Source organism: Neophocaena asiaeorientalis, unplaced genomic scaffold (assembly GCF_003031525.2).
Source record: "Neophocaena asiaeorientalis asiaeorientalis breed wild unplaced genomic scaffold, Neophocaena_asiaeorientalis_V1.1 scaffold89, whole genome shotgun sequence".
Taxonomy (NCBI): Eukaryota; Metazoa; Chordata; class Mammalia; order Artiodactyla; family Phocoenidae; genus Neophocaena; species Neophocaena asiaeorientalis.
The window spans coordinates 3,631,358-3,655,940 of NW_020172592.1; the positions used below are offsets into that span (position 1 = coordinate 3,631,358).

The 24,583-nt window shown below is 37.5% G+C and overlaps 1 protein-coding gene across 1 annotated transcript in view; it reads left to right on the top strand.

The window, feature by feature from the left end:
- SP4 (Sp4 transcription factor) overlaps positions 1–24,583 on the top strand; it is a 71,659-nt gene that overhangs the window by 24,315 nt on the left and 22,761 nt on the right. The window contains exons 4-5 of the mRNA XM_024738460.1: positions 14,442–14,670; positions 23,069–23,268. Of these exons, the coding sequence (XP_024594228.1) occupies positions 14,442–14,670; positions 23,069–23,268 (429 nt within the window). The remainder of the gene's footprint in view (positions 1–14,441; positions 14,671–23,068; positions 23,269–24,583) is intronic.

A 24,583-nucleotide genomic window follows, 5' to 3' on the forward strand; every position in this document is an offset into this window, starting at 1 on the left:
TTTTATTTTCAGGCTATTCTCTAAGTTTATAGAGGATTTACTAGGTTGAGAAATAACACTTGCATGTTCCTTTCCTTTTCAAAATCATCAAGGGTAAGCAGGCAAGAGTCTTCCTTGAAAATGAATAGATCATCATCTGCCCAAGCTGATAAAGCACATTGAATTTTTCCGAGGAACAGCAAAATAGAAATAGAAAATAATAACTAAACTCCCTAATGTGACAAAGGGGATAGGGATATGAATGTGATCCACTGTATTTTTTAAATTAGTTCTTTTACTTTATATGATTCATTTCCCAGCTATTGCTATATATCATGGTTAAATGTATGTATGTAGAAATAATCTTGAGATACCTTAGCTGTGAGTAATTAATGAAATAAAATATTAATACAGGTGTATTGTAATTCATTCATGGTCTTTTGGTGCTTTATTGTGATTAAGAAATTAAAAGGACAAAATAAACTTAGGAGTTCTTAGAACTATTTAAGAGGAAATGTAGAGATCATTTGTTAAGAATTAGGCTTTGATTATAGTTTTACAGTGGAGTTCATTCATTTCCTTGTCTGCACACATCTTTAAATTATTTAAGTTAGTCTCTTCCATCAAATGCACAAACAGTTCTGTCTTCTAAGGTTTATTTCTGAAAATGAGATTTTAAATTAATCTGTGAATTTATGTAAGTGAATAGAACCTTTTCTTTGTCTATGTTCTAACCCCCCCCTCCCAAAATATGCCACATGTTATTTCTGTTCAAGAAAGTCAATATAATTTTAAAAATTCTCCCCCCCCACCCCCAAAGATGTGCTCATATTCATCTTAATTGGAACTGAAAAGAGGTGACTAGAACTGAATTCCCCACAACTGAAGATGGGTCTGGATTGCATGGTAGGGGATGTAGGATGGTTCTTATATGGTTAGAATGATTCCCTCTATGGTTTTAGAGAAAATCTGTGCCTGGTTCATGTACACTTGGAAGTAGCAAGCTAGTCTTTCCTGGTTGCTCAGTTTGCTGTTTAGAGATGAATCTTAAAATAGCCATCTATGGGGTTAGACTGATCTGTGACAGCCTAACAGTGTTGGCTCAGCCTCCCTTGGCCCTGAACTGCACAACTATTTTAAGCTGTGAGCCTAAGAACTGACAGGGCATACTGTACCCTGGTAGCACTGAGGGCCACTTCTGTGTTTCCAGGGCTGGACAGATCAGCTGTAAACTTCTGTGCAATTAAGACTAGCATTCTAATGTTTTAGGAATCCTCATACCAAACTACACAAGCTAGCTTGCCTTGATGTATCAGATTTCATTAAAATAAATACCATTGTGGGGGGAAAGAAAGATAATTAAAACAGAAACCCTATATTTTACCTGTTTATTTTGAGCACTGCTTGTTTGGGTGAACTGCCTATAAAAGAGAAAAATCCCGTCATTTGATGATCATTGTTTAAAGATTTTGCTGTTTTCATATACCAGTACACTATTTCCTGATTCCATGATTGCCTTTGCCAATTCTCTGCTGTCATGTCAGACTGCTTTCACCCCTATTATTTCCTATCATTGAGTTGTTAGTGTCCCTGGTTGCTGATTTGCTCTTTTTCTTATTACTTGTAACCTCTCAACTACATATCTTTTTTGTGATTAGTCCTTAAGTTCCTACTAAGTGTAGGCACAGAGCTAAATTCCTAGGACATAAAGATGGTATAAGACATAGTCCCGGCCTTCAAAAAAGGTTCTGTTCTATGAGGAGACAGAATATCCATTAAAATTAAAGACAGTACATAGAAATAATATAGTAAAAGCAAGCTGAATGATAAAAGGTAGTTATATTGAAATTAAAAGCAGGAAGATGCCACTGAGAGCCAGGATAGAAATGAAAGGCTTTATGATGCCTAGGAGGCTTGAACTGATTCTTGAAGGAAGGGGAAGCCCCCCCAAAAAGCATGAAGTAAGAAGGAACGCATTATTGGCCAAAGAAACAACAGGTACAAAAGAGAGGAAGCTGTAATGTGCTTTACATATTTAAGAAAGAATTGGTAGATCCTTTTAGTTAGAACCAGTCCCCTGTGGATACAGTACTGTGTAATCAAAGTGGAGACTTTGAGGGAAATGGTAGAAGATGCAGTTGGCAAGATTGGTAGAAGTTTGGTTATAGACTGAGAGTGTCAGACCAAAGGCAGGGCACACGTCACTGAAGGAGTGTGTGAATGTGTTAATTTTTGGAGGGATAGAGGAAGGGAAGTTTCATTTATGAAGTGGTATTTTAGTTTTATTATCTGGCAGACATAGGAGAAACAGGAAAGCCAATTTTGGGACCGTAGAGTTAGCTCAGATATCAGTGATGGGAAATCAGAACTTGGGTGTAAAGTGTGACTCAAGAGACTTTAAGAAAACAATTGACAGGATTTGATGCATGACTATAGAGAGGAAAGAATAAGGTAAAGGTAATCCTTAATAGTTTGAGCCCAGGTGGCCATGAGAATGATTGCACTGTTAAAAGAAACGACATTGAGAAAAGCAAAGTGGTGAACCTGAATTTTGATATTTTTGAAGTTTGAGTTAATAGTAAAACATTTCTTTGGAGATGTCCAGTTTGTATTTGGAGATTGTATCTGAGAAGAGGGATCAGAGTTGACGTTCCAGATTTGGAAGTCTTCTACATAGAGCTGGTAGTTGAAATTATGGCAGTATGTGAGATTGATGAGGGAGACAGTTTTGAGTTTGAAGTGCAGTAGAGTGACAACTAGCCTTAGGGTTACACTCAGTCTTCTGGGGACAAAGGAAGGGTTGAGTCTAGAGAAGTGAGAGCAGTCAGGGAGATAGGAGGAGGACAGGGTTGTATGTCGACAACTAAGAGGAATCTCAGAGTGTTAAACATTGAAAAGATGACTTGGAGAGTGAGTGTTGAGAAAAGTTCGTTGAATTTTGTGTTTGAAACTTGATGAGATCTGAGAACTGTGCTGTTCAATATGAAAGCCACAAGCCACATGTGACTATTTAAGGTAAAACTAATTAAAATTAAAAACTTATTTTCTCAGTTGGACTGCATTTCGATAGCTAATAGCCACATGTGGCTAGAGGCTGCCATATTGGAGAGCCCTGATACAGAATTTCTCCATTATTGCAGAAAGTTCTATAGGATAGTACTATGTTGTACAGCTTAGGGAATGTTGCAACAAAACTGTGAAAGCATTTAAATGGATGAATGAGTGGTGAAAATACGACCTAGCAAGTGTAGGATACACTTTGGATAAGTTTGATTAAAACAGGAAGACGACACTATATTGGGGGCTAGTAGAGAAAGGCTTCTTAGGATTGATTACGTTCATTCATTTGGTAAAAATTTATTGCAGTCCTATTAGTTGCTAAGTACTATGCTAGGTATGGAGACCACAATGCTAAAGAAGGCATTAAAGAGTACGTAAGGACTTCCCTGGTGGCGCAGTGGTTGAGAGTCCGCCTGCCGATGCAGGGGACACGGGTTCGTGCCCCGGTCGGGGGAGATCCCACGTGCCGCGGAGCGGCTGGGCCTGTGAGCCATGGCCGCTAAGCCTGCGCGTCCGGAGCCTGTGCTTCGCGACGGCAGAGGCCACAGCGGTGAGAGGCCCGCGTACCGCAAAAAAAAAAAAAATAAATAAATAAAGAGTACGTAAATATGTAAGTGGAGCAGGGATGTGGGCGGTTGGTTAGAAATCAGATTAGCTATGATGTAGTGTGATAATGCTTTAAATAGAAGTAACTGGCTTCTGTGGGGACATAAAAGTGCATAGTTGGCCCCGCCCTCCATATTTGCATGTTCCACATCCGTGGATTCAACCAACTGCAGAACATAGACAAAGGACAGGTAAACACTTCGGTGGTTGGTTGAATCCATGGATGCGGAACCTGTGGATATGGAGGGCTGACTATGGAACTTGAGCAGGTTTTGGTTAAACACAGAGCGTCCTGGAACCAGTCCCCTGAGGATACAGTACTGTGTAATCAAATGAGGGAATTTGTGAGGAAGGATTCTTAAGGAGGTGATACAGGATAGCTCAGATAGGATGGCAAGAAATTAGCCAGGTTGGCAGAGAAAGGATATTCCAGGCAAAAGGTCAGAGTCATGTCATGATGTGATCAGGGAACGACAGATAGTTTCATGTGTTCAGACCAAGAGTTTATATGCTCTAGTTGTGGTGGCAAGGGCCAGGTCATGGAGATTCTTCCCTTGTCATGATGAGAATTGAAAAGGTATCCTGAAAGCTATGAGGAGCCCTCGGGGAACCTTAAGAAGTGGAATATCATGGTCAAATTTTCATTTTAGGTTGCATAATATGGACTTGGATGGGAGGGGGCTAATCTGATTTCAAGGAGATTGGTTCAGTAGGAATACAGAACTAGTGGAGAGGGAAGGACTGGAGAGAGAGAAGAAATATGTTTTCTGAGGCAGTATTAGAAGATGAAATCAATTTGTTTTCTGAGGGGAATTACCACTGGATATGGTAGAAGTTCAAAGAGGCAAGGGACTATTAGCAAAAGATGCCAGATGAAGCCAGAAGAGGTTGCTGAATTGAGAGTGTGTTTGCAGTCAGATAACTAGAGAGCAGGATGAGGATGAGGGTGAAGTTCAGAAGTTTTGGGATTAGCAGTGATTTTAGCCAGAGTTTGTGGTTCTGTGCCTGAACCTTGGAATTAGACAGACCTTGATTCAAGTCTTGGTTTTACCACTTAAATCTCAGTTAAGTGTTTTTCTAGATATTAGTGTCCTCATCTGTAAAATGGCAATAATAGTGTTACTTTAGTGGAATAATATATGTAAAGTCTTTTGCACAGTGCTTAGAGCACAGAAAAGTTTTCACTAGGGCTAGCAACCATTTTTTCTTATTATAATTATTTTTCTTTTATTGAGCTCTTCCTTTCTATTGTCAGTGTTCTTTTTCAGGGACTCATCATCTGGAAGGTAAAATAGCTTCTTCTTAACTGGCTTCTCTGTCTCTAGCTTTGCTGTCACATACTTGACATTCCAGAGTTTTCCTAAAACCCAGATTTGATTGTGTACTCCTTTTCCCTTCGTCAGAGCCTTCATAGGTTTCCAGTTGCAGACTTTTCAAGTTATTAGTGCTTTTTTTTTAATTAAAAAAATTTTTTTTGGCTGTGTTGAGTCTTTGTTGCTGCACGTGGGCTTTCTCTAGTTGTGGTGAGCAGGGGCCACTCTTCGCTGTGGTGCGCGGGCTTCTCACTGCGGTGGCCTCCCCTGTTGAAAAGCACGGGCTCTAGGCTCCCAGACTTCAGCAGTTGTGGCTCGCGGGCTCTGGAGCGCAAGCTCAGCAGTGTGGCGCATGGCATTAGTTGCTCCACGCCATGTGGGATCTTCCCGCACCAGTGCTCAAGCCCGTGTCCACTGCATTGGCAGGAGGATTCTTAACCACTGTGCCACCAGGGAAGCCCTAAAGAAATATTTTGGGTTACGAAGTTAAGATATTTTTACTGATAGGATTATATAGTAAAGAAACTTCGGCGATTCCTAGTGTTTGTTTTCTTACAATCAGCATTCTCACTGCTTGCTTCTTAATTCTGCTTAGATGTCCCTTCTAAGTGTATTCATTCTGTAAAAAAAGATAGTTCTTCCTTTCACTTTCTTGAATTCAGGTATCAGATTAGTGAAGTTTAGGGTTCATTTTTAAAACGTTGCCCAAATCTGCTCTTCATGGTCGACATCTGCTTTTCATGAATAATGGCAACCAATTTAGGACTTAAAATGAGAGTGAAAAAGCTTAATTACCACCTGCCATGCCTCATCAATAGCAGATCCTAAGTGATTGGAGTTGCCTTTCCTTCCTAGTTCAAGGAGGTTCAAAAGAGCAACACCTTCAAGCATGAAAATTGGTTGGCAGGTTTTACTTAGGTATACCTCTGAGATACCTGCTCTTGAAATACAGCCTAGTGTCTTATTAGGTGTTGTTGAATTTCTGACCCATTTTAAGAGATGCACAGCTTGTAAACCAAGCTTGACCTGGTTGTGTGTGGAGTTTTGTTTTTTTCAATAAATGGTAATGAAAAGCAGAATCTTAAATTGATGCATAGGGCTGGTTTAGGCAGCTTTCCTATCTAATCTGTGTAAAGGTCATGTTAGAACACTGACAAAGTCATGTCCATAATGTAATATGGAGGATATAATGATGGGTCTTCTACAGGTCTTATTTGAAAATTATGAATAGAACTTCCACACTCCATTCACTTGATTGTTTGGCAATGTTGTATCTAAAATGTGACCTTGAATCCATTAATTTTCTGTTTAAGACCATTGATAACTCTCTATTGCCTCCAAAGCCCAAATTATATCCCTGGTTCCCAAGGAGATACCATAGCCACCTGGAAAAGAGTGCAGGGCTCTGGATTCAGGCTGAACAAGGTTCACACCCTGACTTTGTAACTTGATAGCAGCTGTACTTGATAGCAGCTGTATAACCTTGGGAAATTTACGTAACCTCTCAGAGCCTTCAGAGAGGGCATTAGGTGATAAAGGATAAAGTAGTTGATTATGTATTCTGGCCATTTAATACATTCAGTAAATGTGGGTGACTATTATATGGCAGCTATTCTCTGGTTGGGGAAGGGAGGGGTGGCCATGATATTTTAACAAGGATCCACCCCTCACACCCCCACCCCAGAAAGTCACTTGTTTAAGAAATTGAATAAGGACCTTCCTGATCTATCCCTCCAGCACTACCTTTAAGCCCCTCAGTTTCCTGGAACTGTAATCTCCAGCAATATGCTGTCTCAGAGTTATGCCTGTAAATATACCCATTCTCATTGCCTTCCTGTTTACCTTTATTCTTTCTACCTGGCAGTGGTTTTATCTCCTCCATGAAACCTTCATTGTTTCTCCTTTCCAGTAAATCATCTTCCTCTGTACTACTTAGGCATCTTATGTATGTTTTTGTTGTAGCACATATTATAATTATTTGTTTAAACTTGTCTTCCCCACACGTTCGAGTTTCAAGTCAGACTCTATTTATCTTTATTTCTCCAGCAGTGTTAAGCATGTAGCAGGTACTCAGGAAATGTTTGTCGAATGAATAAATCTCACTTGTACACTAAGTTCTCATGCAAAGATCTAAGACTTAGAGAAATCTGAACGGCTGTTATTAAGTATTTGTACTTAACCAGTTATGCAATTTCAGATGTATTGGAGTTAACATTGAGTGTTTATTGTACTCCAGACATTGTGCTAAGTGTATTACATGCGTTATCTCAGTTAATTCCTGCCACTCAAAGGAAGAAACTACAGAGATTTAGAACTCAAAGACAGATCTGCCTGACTTCAAAGCTCTGTTTAATCTATAGGTATTGCTAAACTGTCTGTTGTACCTACTCAGGGACTCAGTATAGGTTTACAACTTGTACATGACCCATGATAGGTCATGGAAATCATTTGCTAATATATAGTTCACCTTCACTTAAGAAGTACAGAGAAGCCTCAGTTATTTCTTAATGTTCTCAGGTTATAATTCATCTGTAGAAAAACACAGAGTTGACAGCTCTTCAATAAGTAAAGAAGTATTTTGGAATAAGCATAGTTTCAAACTCAAGGAATTATTCTATTTACTACCACTGTACTATGGAATCTATCCAAGTTATATATCTGTCAAAGTCTGTTCCCAAATGTATATTACTCTCTTTGTAAGGGCTTTAATTCAGAGTCATGTAGTTGCTTTTTTTTTTTTAATGGAGACGCATATAGTTTATCATTTTTCTAGGCATATAAATGTACCATGTTTTAATTTTCCATATATTTTATTTTGGTTGTTTATAATGAATAAATGAGGGCCATGAACATTAGTTGAGTTATGGAAGCTCAGTTTAAGTAGGGCTTCTTAACCTCAGCACTACTGACATTTTAGACCAAGTAATTCTTTGTTTTGAGGGCCTGTCCTGTACACTGTAAGATGTTTAAGAGCATCCCTGGCCTCTATCCACTAAATACCAGTAATACCTTCCAAGTTGTGAAAACCAAAAATGTCTCTAGATATTGCCAAATATCCCCTGGAAGACAAAAATACCTCCAGGTGAGAATCATTAGTTTAAAGAGACTTACAGCCAACAAGAGTAGAATTTTTAGTTAACTTTTTTTTTTTGAACAGCTTTATTGAGGTGTGATTCATATACCATATGATACAGCCATCTAAAGTTTACATTTAGTGGCTTTTAGTGTATTCACAGAATTGTGTATCCATCACCATGATACAATTTTAGGACATTTTCATAACCTCATAAAGAAACCCCAGGGACATTAGCAGTCACTTCCCATTTCTTCTTCCTACTCCCCCTGCCCCCCAGCCCTAGACATACCTGGTTATCTTTTTATGTTTAGGAATACACAGCCTTCTTGTCTGTTTTAAGTTAGATTATAAGGCAACCAAATCCTATTTCAGAGTATAGTTATTGAAAATTATTTGCATCAAAGTAAGGAGGCATATATTCTTTCCTTCAGAGGCCTTTGTATATAGACAGACTCCCAGTTAAATCTGTAGAGGAAATAAATAAACCAAAATAGGCTGATTTAAGAATCATTTTAATGTTTTCACAAGAGTAAGAAGTCCCTCTAGCCCTCCACAGCAAGTTTTATATTATGGAAGTCAACGGTTTTTGTTTTTCCTGTTCAAATCTAGTAGATAACCTTATATCCTAGACTATGTAAAAAACACAATTATGAAACATGTACTTAAAATAGTATTTTGAACCTGTGCTTCACTATTATTAAATAGATCATTTTCAGTGAATTGGTAGTTGGGTTAATTTTTTTACTGATAGATAGTTGGGGTTTCTTTTATTTTTCAAATGTATAGGCCTGTTTTACGTACACAGTAATGTTACCTGTCGTTCAAATCTTGTAAGTCATGTTTTTTTCCATAAGAATAAATAAGGACCAGTTGGATTATATTCTCTTATTTATAAAACAAAAATATTAACTGTCCTACTTCCCTCAAAGGGTTGGTGTGAAATGCTAAGAGGATCAAATCAGTCAAAGGAAATGGACAATAAGGTTGTATCTTCATCTTTTATTATTTCTACTTCTCCCCTCGTGTTCCCGTTGTATTTAAATGTTGTGAAGGCATCAGAGTTTTTTAAATGTCATTTATAGCTGACTTTGCAGGGCTTGACCAAGCCATATTTCCTTTGGTTTTAATATATGTGGTTAAAGCTTATACATCATAGAAAATATTTTAAACAAGACAAAGTGTCCTTAATAGAACTACACAAAAGAAAAGATCTAAGCCATAGTAGATGAATGGCAAAGGATTTGAACACACAATTCAGAAAAGGTATTCAGATGGCCAACACATATTTGAAGAACATGTTCAATTCTATTAGGAATCAGATAAACGCAGATAAAAGCAATAATAAAGTTCCATATTGGGTCTGTTAATTACCAGCAGGTTTTTGCCTTTTAAAATTAATCTTTAATATGCTAGTAATACATGGAAACATTTTCCTTTTTAAAAAACAGTGCAGGCTAACACTCCTGCTGACTGCCCTTCAGTCTCAGGCCCCCTTTAGAAGTAAGCACTGTTAATCTGTTTGTTACATCCCCTTTCAGACTTTCTTCAATTTATGTGTTAGGTGTGAAAATCATTGTAGGAAATATATAGTGTCTGTAGTATATATCATAACGTAAACATCAGTAACTTTGTTTCATTCAGCCATATATTTTAGAGGTTTATTTAGGTTAGTGCATAAAGATTTCTTTCATTCTTTTTATCTATTACGGAATATTCTTTTTTTTTTCCAATATACACTTTAAATTTATTTATTTATTTATTTTTGGCTGCTTTGGGTCTTCGTTGCTGCACGCGGTCTTTCTCTAGTTGCGGTGAGCGGGGTCTACTCTTTGTTATGGTGCATGGGCTTCTCATTGTGGTGGCTTCTCTTGTTGCGGAGCACAGGCTCTAGGCCCTTGGGCTTCAGTAGTTGCAGCATGTGGGCTCTAGAGCTCAGGCTCAGTAGTGGTGGCGCACGGGCTTAGTTGCTCCACAGCGTGTGGGATCTTCCTGGGCCAGGGCTCGAACCAGTGTCCCCTGCACTGGCAGGTGGATTCTTAACCACTGAGTCACCAGGGAAGCCCCAGGATATTCTTATTGTATAATAGTTCTGCAAATATGATTCTTCTGGAAACAATGTTAAGAATGAACTTATAGAGGACAGTGGTAGCGAGGAGACCAGTTAGGAGGCTATTGTTGTAATCAAGCAAGAGAAAATGGTAGGTCGGTAGGAGTACCGTTTTTGTGGGATAACCTGTCTGATTCTTAGACAGATTCCCTGTGAAAAATCTGTGTGGAAATGTTCCCTGGCAGATGACAAGAAGAGTCTGACACTCATGAGAGGTGTTTGAGCATAAGGTACAGATTTGGGAGCTACAGCTTACACATAGTAGTAAAAGTTATGAAAGTGTGTGAATAAACCAAGGAGCAAGTTAGAATGAGAAGTTGGAACTATGTGGGGGTGGCTAGAGAAGTGGGAGGAACAGCAGTGGTGAGTAGTACCAGAGAAGCCCAAGAAGGAGAGCATTTCAAGAAGAGGGTGGGATTAGCAGCTCCAGGTGCTCCAGAGGTGAAATAAGATCAAAGGGAAGAGTATGTTTGGGTTTACCATCAGAGAAATCGTTCGTTCTGTCATCATTTTAGCAGAATGATGGGTTGGACACCTAATTTCAGTAGTTTAAAGAGAGAATGGGAAGGACTTCCCTGGTGGCGCAGTGGTTAAGAATCCACTTGCCAATGCAGGGGACACGGGTTTGATCCCTGATATGGGAAGGATCCCACATGCTGCGGAGCAGCTAAGCCCGTGCGCCACAACTACTGAGCCTGCGCTCTGAGAAGGCTGAGCACCGCAACGAAGAGTAGCTCCTGCTCTCCACAGCTAGAGAAAGCTCATGCGCAGCACGAAGACCCAACGCAGCCGATAGATAGATAGATAGAAAGAAAGAAAGAATGGGAAATGAGGAGTAAAGGCAACCAGTGTAGGTAAATCTTTTAAGAATGTGACGTCAGTTTAGGTTTAAATGCTGATAGGGAAAGCTAACAGAGAGGAAGAGTTTCTGAGATTGTAGGGAGTTAGCTCCAACAGTCAAGTTTTAAGGACAGAGTAGTCAATGGTGTCACATGCAGCAGTGCAGTGCAGTCTTATTTATGTGCATTGAGAAAATGCACATTGAATTTGGCCTTTAGGAGGAAATCTGTGAGCCAGGAGCTGAGTCCCTGTGGTGGAAGTCCTTTGAATGCCAGACTTTGGTCAATGGGGAATGAATGAAAGTTATTGAGCACAGAAGTGATATGATCAAAACAGTATTAAAATGTGTTTTTCTTTTAAATTTTCCTTTATTAAGCTTATGTTATTGAGTGGCTCTGTTGTTTGGGCTCTGTTCCACATCTGGAGATACAGCAGTGAACATAACAGGCAGGATCTCTGTTACCATGGCACTGAACATTCAGAAGTGAGGCGAAGACAGAAAAAAATAAAAGGACAAGATAATTTAAGGCAAGTAAGACAAAACTTGGTGATGATACAGAAATGGACTAAGGGGAACTATGATGATGTGATCAGGAATGGCATTTCTAAAGAGGAGGATTTGAACTGAGATCAGACTGTTACTAACGAGTCAGCTGTGCAGAGATCTGGGTGCAAAGGCATCCTCGCCCGGACTAGAGAGTGTGTGCAAAGGCCCTAAGCAGGGAATGAGCCTGATTTGTTTGAGGACCAGAGGAAAAGGCAAGTGTGTTAGGAGTAGAGCGAGCAAGGGAGAGAGAGACTAATAAAAGATGAGGTCTGAGAGGTGGGTGGAGTTAAACTTGAGCAGGGCCTTAGAGGCCTTAGTAAGGAGTTTGGTGGCTTGTTCTTGATTGGTCACAGAAATGAAAGAAAAGTAGTATTGAGCTGTTGTTGAACTGTCTGGGACATCTAGGTTAAGAAGTCAAGAGAGTTGTCAGGCTTAAATATTTAAATTCAAATATGGTTTGCTTAGTATTATTCCTTGAAATAACTCCTCAAGTTGTTTAGGCATTCAACAAATAAACGTTTGTAGGGAGGCTTGAGAGTCTGTTGAAATGGTATGATCAGCCAGTGATCATGGATCTCTAGCAGTTCTTTGACATAATGAAGGGCATCTTAAATAAATATCATTGCAACCTGAAAGGAATGACCAACTGTTGTATAAACAGTAGCTGGAAAAATTACGGCCAGAAATATCTCATGACTTCAGGGGACATAAAGAATACTTGCCAACCTGAAATACCTGCATCTCCATAGGGACCAAGCTATAAAGACTTTGTATAGTGTTTAGTGCTGGCTTGGATAGAACTCCCATTTCCAAAAATGCTTTTTTCTCCCCAGTAAATAGGGAGTATGTGTATCACTGTGCTTCTAGATGCATAAGTAGTTTGCATAGTTTGCTTAGCCAAGGTCATCCTTAAGGAATCTGGTTTTACTGAGTATGTAGAACTTATGTGTGCCCGAAAGCTGCATTGAGGCATAATAATTATACTTTACATATTGCTTTACAGTTTACAAAGCCTTTACCCATTAGAAAATCAATTTGATCTTCATAAACAACTCTTTAAAGTAGGTGAGGGACAGGAATTTTAGGGAGGTCAGTATTATTAGAGGTGAGGAAAGTGAGGATCTCCAAGTGTACAGTCACTGAATGGGACGTGAACTCACAACTTCTCACTTTACTTTTCATTTCTTTACCTATCACACCTTGTTAATGCAAAGGTGAATGAAAATTTAAACTTTACTAGAAGAACTAAATTATGTGTCTGTACTAAAGCAGTGACAGAACACATTTTTTTTATTATTAATTTTTGGCTGTGTTGGGTCTTCGTTGCTGCGCGCAGGCTCTTCTCTAGTTGCGGCGAGTGTGGGCCACTCTACCTTGCTGTGCGCGGGCTTCTCATTGTGGTGGCTTCTCTTGTTGTGGAACACAGGCTCCAGGCACACAGCCTCAGTCTTTGTGGTTCGTGGGCTCTAGAGCGCAGACTCAGTAGTTGTGGCGCACGGGCTTAGTTGCTCTGCGGCATGTGGGATCTTCCCGGACCAGGGCTCGAACCCATGTCCCCTGCATTGGCAGGCGGATCCTTAACCACTGTGCCACCAGGGAAGCTCCACATATATTTTATTTGTAGTAAAGTTATTGGTACTACCAAAGGTTTCAGATTGCTCTGACTACACAGAGGAGGGTGAGATTGCCTTTGGCTGGCAGAGTCAAAGGTTTAATTTGTTTTGAAAATGTGTGCTATTTTCTCACTTGCTAATTTTTATTGTCTTTTCTTGGTTGCTTCTCATGTTTAAAGTACTACATATGCAGCTTTAAAATAAACCCTTTTATTTTATATGCAGTACTCACATGTTTGTTCTGCAACCGTATTTTATTCTTGTATTGCCATTCAACTCAGTGGAGACTAGTAATAATGATAGCTAACATGTAATGAACAATTCTTTGCTAGGCGCTGGTGGTGGTAAGGCGTTTGTAAAAATTAACGTATTTAATTCTTACATCAACTCTGAGGTGGGAGCATTCCTTCATAAATGGGTGTTTTCTGCCCCTTCACATACTTGCTATTCCCACACCTGAGAAAGTAGAACTATGTTGAGAGAAAGTATAATTATAAGGCATACTCATATGCACTCAGGATCAACTTAAGCCATGTAAATTTTGTCATATTATATATTGCTTATCATATTTTTCCCTAAGCCAACATAGCCAAGTTGGTATGTGTACTGACCTGAGAGGTGAAAACTAAGCTATATAACATGAGTGAATGAAGTAATAGTATCCTAAATGTGTGTTCTGTGATTTTAGTGACAGTATGTAATAATCATGCATGGTTTTGCATTTTAAAAAAACTGCTTAACTCAATGTGTAAAATAAAAGAAAAAGACTCATCAGTAAAGAGATGTTTGCTTAACTTAAAGTGTTTAGGAATGAGAAATGTCCATTATACTTAATCCTTTGTTTAGTTACTTTTTATTCCTGTATTTTCATGGAGTGAATGAGATGTTGCTTACTGTGGAAATGGTCATAATAATGCTTTTTATTTATATAACATCTTTCATCTGAGGATCTCAAAGAATGTCTCATGAATCGTCACAGCACTTCAGTGAGGTAGTAAGGTAGCAAGGATTATTAATCTTCATTTTACAGATGGAGAAATTAAGCCACAAGGGGGTTAAAATTTATGTATAGTCCCACCAACCAGATATAGAGGAAGCCTGAGCTGCTAAGGTTAGAATATTATATTTTAGGAGGATTGGCATAGTATAAAACTTAAATTAACCCCTTTGCTTTTGTACTTTACAGAGATAATCTGTTAGAACAAATATGGTAGCTTTAAAGTGTCCATATGGAAATTTTCTAAATCCTTTTTTTAGGAAGAGAAAACATTGTAATACTCTTTTCCCCTCTCATTTTTAGGTCAGCAGCAAGGACAAGATGGAGTGAAAGTCCAACAAGCTACAATAGCTCCTGTAACCGTAGCAGTTGGAGGAATTGCTAATGCAACTATAGGTGCTGTTAGTCCTGACCAACTCACACAAGTGCATTTGCAGCAAGGCCAGCAGGCTTCTGATCAAGAGGTGCAGCCTGGCAAGAGGCTTCGAAGAGTTGCCTGTTCCTGTCCTAATTGTAGGGAAGGAGAAGGAAGGTAAATGCTGTATTGCCACCCAACTCAGTGGAGACTAGTATAATAGCTAACATGTAATGAACAATTACATGTAATCAAGGCACGTAGGGTATTAGTTAAAATCAAGTCATTGGCTGAGTACTTCGATCATTAGAACATCACTAGCTTTATAGCCCAAGAGTTGAGATACAGTATTGTTATGAAGGGGATTAGATTGAGCTATTCTGGGAATGGGATTTCAGTGGTCCTCTACCATGTACCTTATACTTTCTTTTGTGGTTTTCTTTCTTCATTTATTTATGTAAAATTTTAAAACAACTTTATCGATGTAAAACTTACATACCATGTAATTCACTCATTTAAACTGTACATTTCAGTGGTTTTTAATATATTCACAGAGTTGTACATCCATCACCACAGTCAATTTTAGAACTTTTTTGTTCCCCTGAAAACAAATCCTGTATTATTTAGTTATCACTCCCTCTTCCCTCCCAGCTCTAGGCAACCACTAAACTAACTTCTGTGTATAGATTTGCCTATTCTAGACATTCATATAAATGGAATCACAAAATATGTGGGTTTTGTGACTGGTTTCATTCACTTAGCATGTTTTCAAAGTTGATCCATATTATAGCATGTGTCAGTTCTTCATTCTTTTTAATGAACAAAATATTCCATTGTATGGATATACAATATTTTACTTATCCATTCATCAGTTGTTGGACATTTGGAACTTTTTCCACCTGTTGGCTATTATGCTGCTACAAATATTCTTATACAAGTTTTTGGTTTTGATTTGCATTTCCCTGATGACTAATGATATAAAGTATGTTTTCATGTGCTTACTGTTGGCCATTTGTGTATCTCTTTTTTTTTAAATTAATTAATTTATTTTTGGCTGCGTTGGGTCTTTGTTGCTGTGCATGGGCTTTCTCTAGTTGTGACAAGTGGGGGCTACTCTTCATTGTGGTGCACGGGCTTCTCATTGCGGTGGCTTCTCTTGTTGTGGAGCACAGGGTCTAGGCACGTGGGCTTCAGTAGTTGTGGCATGTGGGCTCAGTAGTTGTAGCTCACGGGCTTAGTTGCTCTGCAGCATGTGGATCTTCCCAGACCAGCGATCGAATCCATGTCCCCTGCATTGGCAGGTGGATTCTTAACCACTGTGCCACCAGGGAAGTCCCTGTGTGTCTTCTTTAGACAATTGTCTATTAAGATCTTATGCCTATTTTAATTAGATTATTTGTCTTTTTATTATTGAATTATAATAGTTCTTCATATATTCTAGATACAGGTCCCTTATCAGATTTATGATTTGAAATATTTCTTCCCGGTCTCTGAGTTGTCTTTTCACTTTCTTGATAGTGTCCTTTGAAGCACAAACGTTTTTAATTGTGAAGTCCAGTCTTGTCTTTGGGTGCTTCTGCTTTTGGTGTCATACCTAAGAATCCATTGCCCAATCTGAGGTCACAAAGATTCCCACTTTTCTTATAAGAGGTTTATAGTTTTTGTTCTTACATTTAGGTCTTTGATCAATTTGGGGGTTAATTTTTGTGAGGTAAGGATTCATCCAATACCATTTGTTGAAAGACTGTCCCTTCCCCATTCTTTGGATGGTTTTGGCACCCTTGTCAAAAATCAGTTGATCATAGACAGATAGGTTTATGTCTAGACTCTTCAATTCTGTTTCATTGATCTGTATGTCTGTTTCTATGCCAATACCACACTGTCCTGATGACTTTGGCTTTGTGGTAACTTCTGACATTGGGGAGTATGAGTCTTCCAACTCACCCAACATGAAAGGGTTTTTGATTGTGTCAGGTGCTTTTCTTCATCTGTTAAGATGGTCATGTAGTTTTGTTTTTTATTCTGTCAATATAGTATATTACATTAATTGATTGTTAAATGTTAAAGTACTTTTGCATTCATGGGATAAATACAACTTGGTCATGCTATGTAATTTTTTTTATATGTTGATGGATTTGGATTTTTACTATTGTGTTGAGGATTTTTGTATCCATGTTCATGAGAGATATTGGTCTCTAGTTTTCTTATAATGCCTTTAGTTTGGGCAAAGGTATTACTGGCCTTGTAGGATGAATTAGGAAGTCTTCTCTCCAGTTTCATTTTTTGAAAGTTTGTGAAGAACTGGTATTAATTTTTAAAATGTTTTGTGAACCTGTGAAGGTCACTCGGCTTTTCCTGTGTGTATTTTTTTGACTATTAATTCAACCCCATTACTTGTTCTGAGTTCTGTCTTGTTTTTGAGTCAGCTTTGGTACTTTGTATCTTTCTAAGAATTTGTTCATCTTATAGTTTTTAAGTAATTGGTATACAATTGTTCTTGGTATTCCTTTATAATCCTTTTTATTTCTGTAAGGTTGGTAGTGATATCCCCTTTTTCATTTCTGATTCTAGTAATTTGAGTCTTCTTTTTTTTTTGTTAGTCTCCCTAATGGCTTGTTGGTTTTGTTGACCTTTAATCAGCCTTTGCTTCCATTGATTTTTCTCTATTGTTTTTGTATTCTCTAATTCATTAGTTCCTGCTCTATTCTTTATTATTGTCTTTCTTCTGCTTGCTTTATTTTAGATTTAATTTGCTCTGTTTTACTGTCTTAAGATGGAAGTTTACATTATTTAAGATCTTTATTTCCTTCCAGTTATATTGAGATATAATTGATGTACAGCACTGTATAAGTTTAAAGTGTACAGCATAATAATATGACTTAATACATCATGAAATGATTATCATAATAAGTTTAGTGAACATCTATCATCTTGTGTAGCTACAAAATTAGAGAAATAGAAAAAATATTTTTCCTTGTGATGAGGACTCTTAGGATTTAGCTCTCAACAATTTTCATATATAACATACAGCAGTGTTACTTATATTTATCATGTTGTAGATTACATTCCTAGTACTAACCTTAGAACTGGAAGTTTGTTATCTTCTGACTGCCTTCATCCATTTCCCCTCCTCTGGTAACCACAAATCTGATCTCTTTTTCTGTGAGTTGTTTGTTTTTGAGGTGTAACTGACCTATAACACTGTTAGTTCCTGTTACACAATATAGTGAATCACTATTTCTATACATTTCACAATGATCACAGTAAGTCTAGTTAGGATATTACCACTGTACAGAATTATTACATAGTTATTGACCCTATTCCCCACGCTGTACATTTCATCCCCTTGACTCATTTATTTTTTAACTGACAGTTTGTACCTCTCAATCTCCCTCACCTATTTTTTTTCCTCCCTCCACGCCCCTCTTCTCTGACAACCACCTGTTTGTTCTCTGTATCTATAACTCTATTTCTGTTTTGTTATGTTTGTTCATTTATTTTGTTGTTTAGATTCCACATATAAGTAAAATCATTCTGTATTTGTCTTTCTCTGTCTGACGTGTTTCACTTAGCATAATATCCTCTAGGTCCATCTGCGTTGTCAAAAATGGCAAGATTTCATTCTTTTTTTGTGGCTGAGTAATTTTCTATTATGTGTGTGTGTGTGTGTGTATATATATATATACACACACACACACACACATACCACATCTTCTTTATCCATTCATGTATTGATGGGCATTTAGGTGGCTTCCATATCTTGACTATTGTGAATAACGATGAAGTGAACATAAGGGTGCATGTATCTTTTCTAATTAGTGTTTTCACTTTCTTTGGATAAATACCCAGGAGTGGAATTCCTGGGTCTTATATTAGTTCTATTTTTAATTTTTTGAGGAGTATCCATACTGTTTGGTGTAGTGGTTGTACCAATTTACATTCCCAGCAACAGTGCATGAGGGCTTCCTTTTCTCCATATCCTTGCCAACGTTTGTTACTTGTTCTTTTTTGGATACTAGCCATTCTGACAGGTTTGAGGTAGGATCTTCTTAAATATAGATATTTACAGCTGTAAGTTTCCCTCTAAGCGTTACTTTATATGTATCCCCTAAGTTTTGGTATGTTGTGTTTTCATTTTCCTTCATCTCAAAGTCTTTTACGATTTCCCTTTTGATTTCTTCTTTGACCCATTGGTTATTTAGGAGTATATTGTTTAATTGCTAGGTATTTGTGAATTTCCCAGTTTCCTCCTATAAATGATTTCTAGTTTTCTTCCACTGTGGTCAGAAAGCTTTGTTATTTCTGTCCTTTTAAATTTACTGAGATTTGTTTCACAGCCTAGTATATGATCTGTCCTGGAGAACATTCCATGCGCTCTTGAGAAGAATGCTGTTGTTGCTGGAGTGTTCTGTGTATGTCTGTTAGATCTTGTTTATTTACAGTGTTACTCAAGTCTTCTGCTTCCTTGTTGATCTTCTACCTAGTTGTTTTGTGGAAAATCACTGAAGATAGTGTATTGAAATCTCCAACTATTATCATTGAATTGTCTATTTCTCCCTTCATTTCTGTCAGTTTTTACTTCTGTTTTGGCACTCTCTTTTTACTCTTGTTTAAATGCATGTATGTTTCCTGATGGATTGACCCATTTATCCTTATCAAATTTCTCTCTTTATTTCCAATAACATCTTTTGTTTTAATGTTTATTTTGCCTGGTATTAGTATAGCCACTCCAGCTTTCTTGTGGTTGTTTGCATGATACCATTTTCCATCTTTTTAATTTTCAATATCTTTGTATTTTTGTGTCTTTAAATGTAAAGTGTGTCAGCTATAGATGGTACATAGTTGGATCTCGTTTTGAATCTAATCTGACAAAACCTACCTTTTTATTAGTTTATATAATCCATTTACATTTGATGTTATTATCAGTATAATGAATTTATGTCTGCCATTTTTACCTTTTGTTTTCTATGTCTCATGTCTTTTTTTGCTCCCTTATCCCTCCCTTACTGCTTTCTTTTGAATTAAATTAATATTTTAATTTGTAATATAGCATTATAATTTCATTAATGATGTTTTCACTGTGATTATTTCTCTAGTGCTTGCTCTAGGCCTTACAATATATTAATTTATCATAATCAGTTTAAGATTTATGGTAACTTAGTTCCAGTGAGTTATAGAAATGTTACTCCTATATAGGTCTATTCCCTTGTGCTTCTTTTTATGGTATTACTGTTAAATACATAAGTGTTACAAACCCCACAATACGTTGTTTTAATTATTACTTTTATAAATTTATGTCTTTTAAATTTGTTCTGTTAACTTTATCATTTCTGGTTCTCTTTATTTATTCCCATGAATTTGAGTTACTATTTGGGGTCATTTCCTTATGGCTTTGCTCCCAGCCACCTCCTTTGTGGTGTTATTGGCAGATATGTTACATATGTTGCATTTCTCTAATGTTACAGTCTTGACAATGCATTTTATACATATTGTTTTATAAAATTGCTTTTTATTTTTTTATTAAACCACATCTTTGGCTGCTTTGGGTCTTTGTTGCTGCACACGGGCTTTTCCTAGTTGCGGCAAGTGGGGGCTACTCTTTGTGGTGGTGCACGGGCTTCTCATTGCAGTGGCTTCTCTTGTTGCAGAGCACGGGCTCTAGGCATGTGGGCTTCAGTAGTTGTGGCACGCAGACTCAGTAGTTGTGGCTCGTGGGCCCTAGAGCGCAAACTCAGTAGTTGTGGCACATGGGCTTAGTTGTTCTGTGGCATGTGGGGTCTTCCCAGACCAGGGATCGAACCCATGTCCCCTGCATTGGCAGGTGGATTCTTAACCACTGTGCCACCAGGGAAGCCCAAAATTGCTTTTTAAATCAGGTGAGAAGAAATATGCACTTACACTGTTCTTTATAATTACGTAATTACCTTTGCTAGTGTGCTTTTGTGTCTTTATATATATTTGAATTACTTGCTGGTTTCACTTGCTTTCAGCTTAAAGAACTTCCTTTAGTATTTCTTGCAAAGCAAGTCTACTAGCAACACATTCTCTTAGTTTTTGTTTATCTGGGAATATCTTTATTTCACCTTCATTTTTGAAAGATAGCTCTGCTGGATATAGGATTCTTGTTTGAGGTTTTTTTGTGAGCGTTTTTTGGTTTTTTTTGTTGGTTTTTGTTTTGTTTTTGAGTACTTGAATGTATTTCTACTGAGAAGTCAGCCTTTAATCCTACTGGGCTTTCCCTATAAGTGATGAGTCATGTTTCTTGCTGTTTTCAAGATTTTGTCCTTGTCTTTGGGTTTCAGGATTTTTAGTGTAAAGTGTCTATTTGTAGATCTCTACATTTATCGTATTTGGAGTTTGTTGAGCTTCCTGAAAGTGTAGGTTAATGTTTTTCATAAGTTTTCAGCTGTTATTTCTTTGAATATTTTTTCTGCTTCATCCCCCACTCCCCTTTTCCCTCTCGTCTCCTCTCTTCCTGGTATTCTCATTCATATGTTGGTGTTCCACATTTCTCTGACATTCTGTTTATTCTTCTTCTGTTTCTTTTTGGGTTGCATAATCTCTATTGAACTGTCTTCAGTTTCACTGTTTCTTCCTTCTCTTGAGTCCCTCTTGTGAATTTTTCATTTCAGTTGTACCTTTTATCTCAAGAGTTTCCAATTCTTTAAAAAATCATTTCTAGCTCTTTATTGATATTCTCTGTTTGATGTGATGTCATTATACCTTGCTTTACTTCTTTAATCATGACATCCTTTAGTTCTTTGAACGTATTCATAATGGCTGCTTTGAAGTCTTGTTAAATTTGTTTGCTCTCACAGGCAGTTTCTCTTGCCTGCTTTTTCTCTAGTGTATAGGTCGTTTTTTCCTTCTTTGTTTCTGGTTTTTGCACGTCTCATAATTTTTTGTTGGAAACTAGAGAAATAATATATTGTAGCAACTCCTAGTACTGCCTTCTGTCCTTCTCCCACCTCTGGCTTGTTACTGTTGTTTGCTTGTTTGTTTAGTGAGGAGCTGGATTATTTTAATGAAAATCCCTGCCCCCACTCCCCTGCCCCTCCCCAGTATGAAGCGTGTTGTTCCTTAGTGACCCTGGGATGACAGTGGTTTTGGTAGGGATTTTTTTGGCTCTTTCCCTGACCACACCCAGCTGTTAAGCTCCACTAATTGCCAGCTGATTGCTCTGTTGTTTTCAGTAATACCCTGAAGCATATATTGCTCCACAGACTGATCCAATCAGAGTTTTAAAAGGCAGAACTTAAGTCTGTGCTTGAGATTTATTCTGATCCTGTAGGACTCCTACCGGCTACCTCTTTCCTCAGTTCTTTCTGGCAACCTATCAGTCTATAGTTTAGCTTATGTCTCCAGTGAATCTATTAGTCTCCTCCCAGTTGCCTTTTGCAACAATCTCCACTGTCTTTAAGATCATCCTTAGGCTCAAACCTCTCCACACTTTGTTGCAAATGAAGTCAATTTCTTGGGAAGAGATTTGGAGCCTTCTGTTTTATGGTATACTCTCCCTCTGGCCAAAATCTCTGTGTCACGGCTCTTGAACTGGGGGTTGGGACAGTGACACATTTCTCCCTATGCATTCTGTGCTCTAGGAGCTGAGTACGTGGGGGCAGGAGGTCAGCAGTAGCCTCAAGTTTTATTGGCTGGTCACTCCAGGCTTGGAACCTCTGATTTATGAACTACAAATGAGCTGGGTCAAGGGTCATCTGGACCCCAGTGTTTTCATCATGCCTTATCCAAGGTCGAGCCTGTGTCTCAGGGGTTGGGATTGGGTGGAAGAAGGTTGTTCCCCATCTGTCAGCCACATTCACCTGAAACTTAGCCTCAGTAACAGGTAACTGCGGGTAGATTGAGAAATGCTGATGTCCTGCCTCTCTTGGGGAGATAACCCAGCAACTAGAAGGGTGGGAGAAGAGAGAACCCTGTTGTTGATTTCACAAGTCTGTAGTGTTTCTGTGTCAGGGGAGGTGGAAGGAGGAGGGAGACACAGAGTGAGTATTGGTTCAAATACAGCAGACTCTCATTCTTCTTACCAAGTTCTATTTGATTTTCATGAATAAATGCTTCTTTATTTGCTGTATACTCATAAGGCCATTTCCAGAGATTGTAAATGTTATTTGCTTTTTTTGTTATCATTTGCACTGGTTTCGCTGGGGAGTAGGTCCAGGGAGCTCTTCGTGCTGCTTTTGCTGGAAGTGAAACTCTGAACCTTACACTGTTAAATGAGGATTACCATTCTTTGGTATTTTAGAGGAGAGTTTTCAAGTGTCTTGAAACGTTTAAAGAGATTTTTTTCCCAGGGGAGGAACGTACTAGGAAATGAACATGTGAATTCCATGGCAGAACATACATTCTCTAAAATTAGTGTGTTTTCATACCACTTTTGAGTTTTACTACACAGTGCTGTTTTTTTCTGATTTTTAACTACAGTTGTGGCATCATGATTTAAAAAACTCATTTAGAAAAGCACCATTTAATTACCTTGATTCCCTTTTACTTTTCCTGAATTATAAGCTTGGTGTTTGGGAGTGTAATTAATGTTTGGTTTTTGTTTTTGTTTTTGTAGAGGCAGTAATGAACCAGGAAAAAAGAAACAACATATCTGTCATATTGAAGGATGCGGAAAAGTTTATGGCAAAACATCTCACCTACGAGCACATCTTCGCTGGCATACTGGAGAAAGACCTTTTATATGCAACTGGATGTTTTGTGGCAAAAGATTTACAAGGAGTGATGAGCTTCAGAGACATAGAAGAACCCATACAGGTTAGTTGATTTACTTTAGGACTTGTACTTATTACTTCTTTTCTCAGTGCTTAGATGAAAATTATAGTGATAGTTAGCTATCAAATTGGGAAATATGGAAATTAGAGAAAATTCATTTTAGTGATTATATGAAAGATGTTTAAGATCAAAATTCTTTACCTCATTTCTGAGATATATTTTATTCTACTTTTCGTAAGCTTTATCAGCATAATTACATGACTTGGAATTTATTCCATTTGCTTATCTTGCATTCTTAGCATGTTGAACTCACATATTACTTTTTGTCAGTATTTAAGTTGATGAGAAGAGAGTTGAATTATCATCTTATTGGTGACCTTGATTAGTTTTTGTTTTTTTACAATCCAGAAAATTGACTGAAGTATCAAGAAAAGTATAACAAACACCTACCTTAACTCTCACTCAGAATTGGTAGCTGTTAACATGCTGTATTATCTGTTATTTTTTAACAAAACAAATCATTATAAAGTTAACATCATCTTTGTCCTCCTGCCTCTCAAAGACAACAGCTACCATGAATTTCAAGTGTAAATTTTTAGTGTAGTTTTAATACTCTTACATATTTTCTTCATGGATATATATGTGAATATTGTTTTGTGTTTTCTATGAAATTTTATGTAACTGATATATTACAGTATCATAATTTTACTTACTATGTTTTGACATCTATCCAAGTTCATATATGTGTATGAATACATGTCTATTTCTCTTAACTGCTATGTAATGTTCTATCACATGACTCTACTACACTGTATTGATCCATTTCCCACACTATTTAGATGAGTTCAAGATTTTTGCTGTCACAAACTTTACTACTTTGAACATACAGTGAACATGTACAAGAAGTAGAATTATTGGATCTTAGAGAATGTGTATGTTTGATTTGCTAGATAACCACTAGAGTCTCTAAAGTGCCTGTTACCATCTCTACTTCACTAGTGTTGATTGAGAGTTTCCACTTGGCTGTATGTTCACTCAGTAGCATCAGGCTTTGAAAGTTCTTGTCAGTCTAAAATGGTTTCTATTTAATTTTTTAAATTAACATTTTTCCTGATTATAGTGAGATAAGCATCTTTTCCTATGTTTATTGGTCATTTATATTTTGTTTTCTGTTGATTCTTTTGATCTTTTTTGTTGTTGTTTTTCTTTTTCTTACTGATTATATATTACAATTTTCCCCAGTATGGCTATCTTTTTATCTTAGTGCTATCTTTTTTCATATGGAAGTTTTATATTTTTATTTAGTAAAATATAAGGATATGTAAATATATTCCTTTGCATTTTGCTTTTTTTTAAA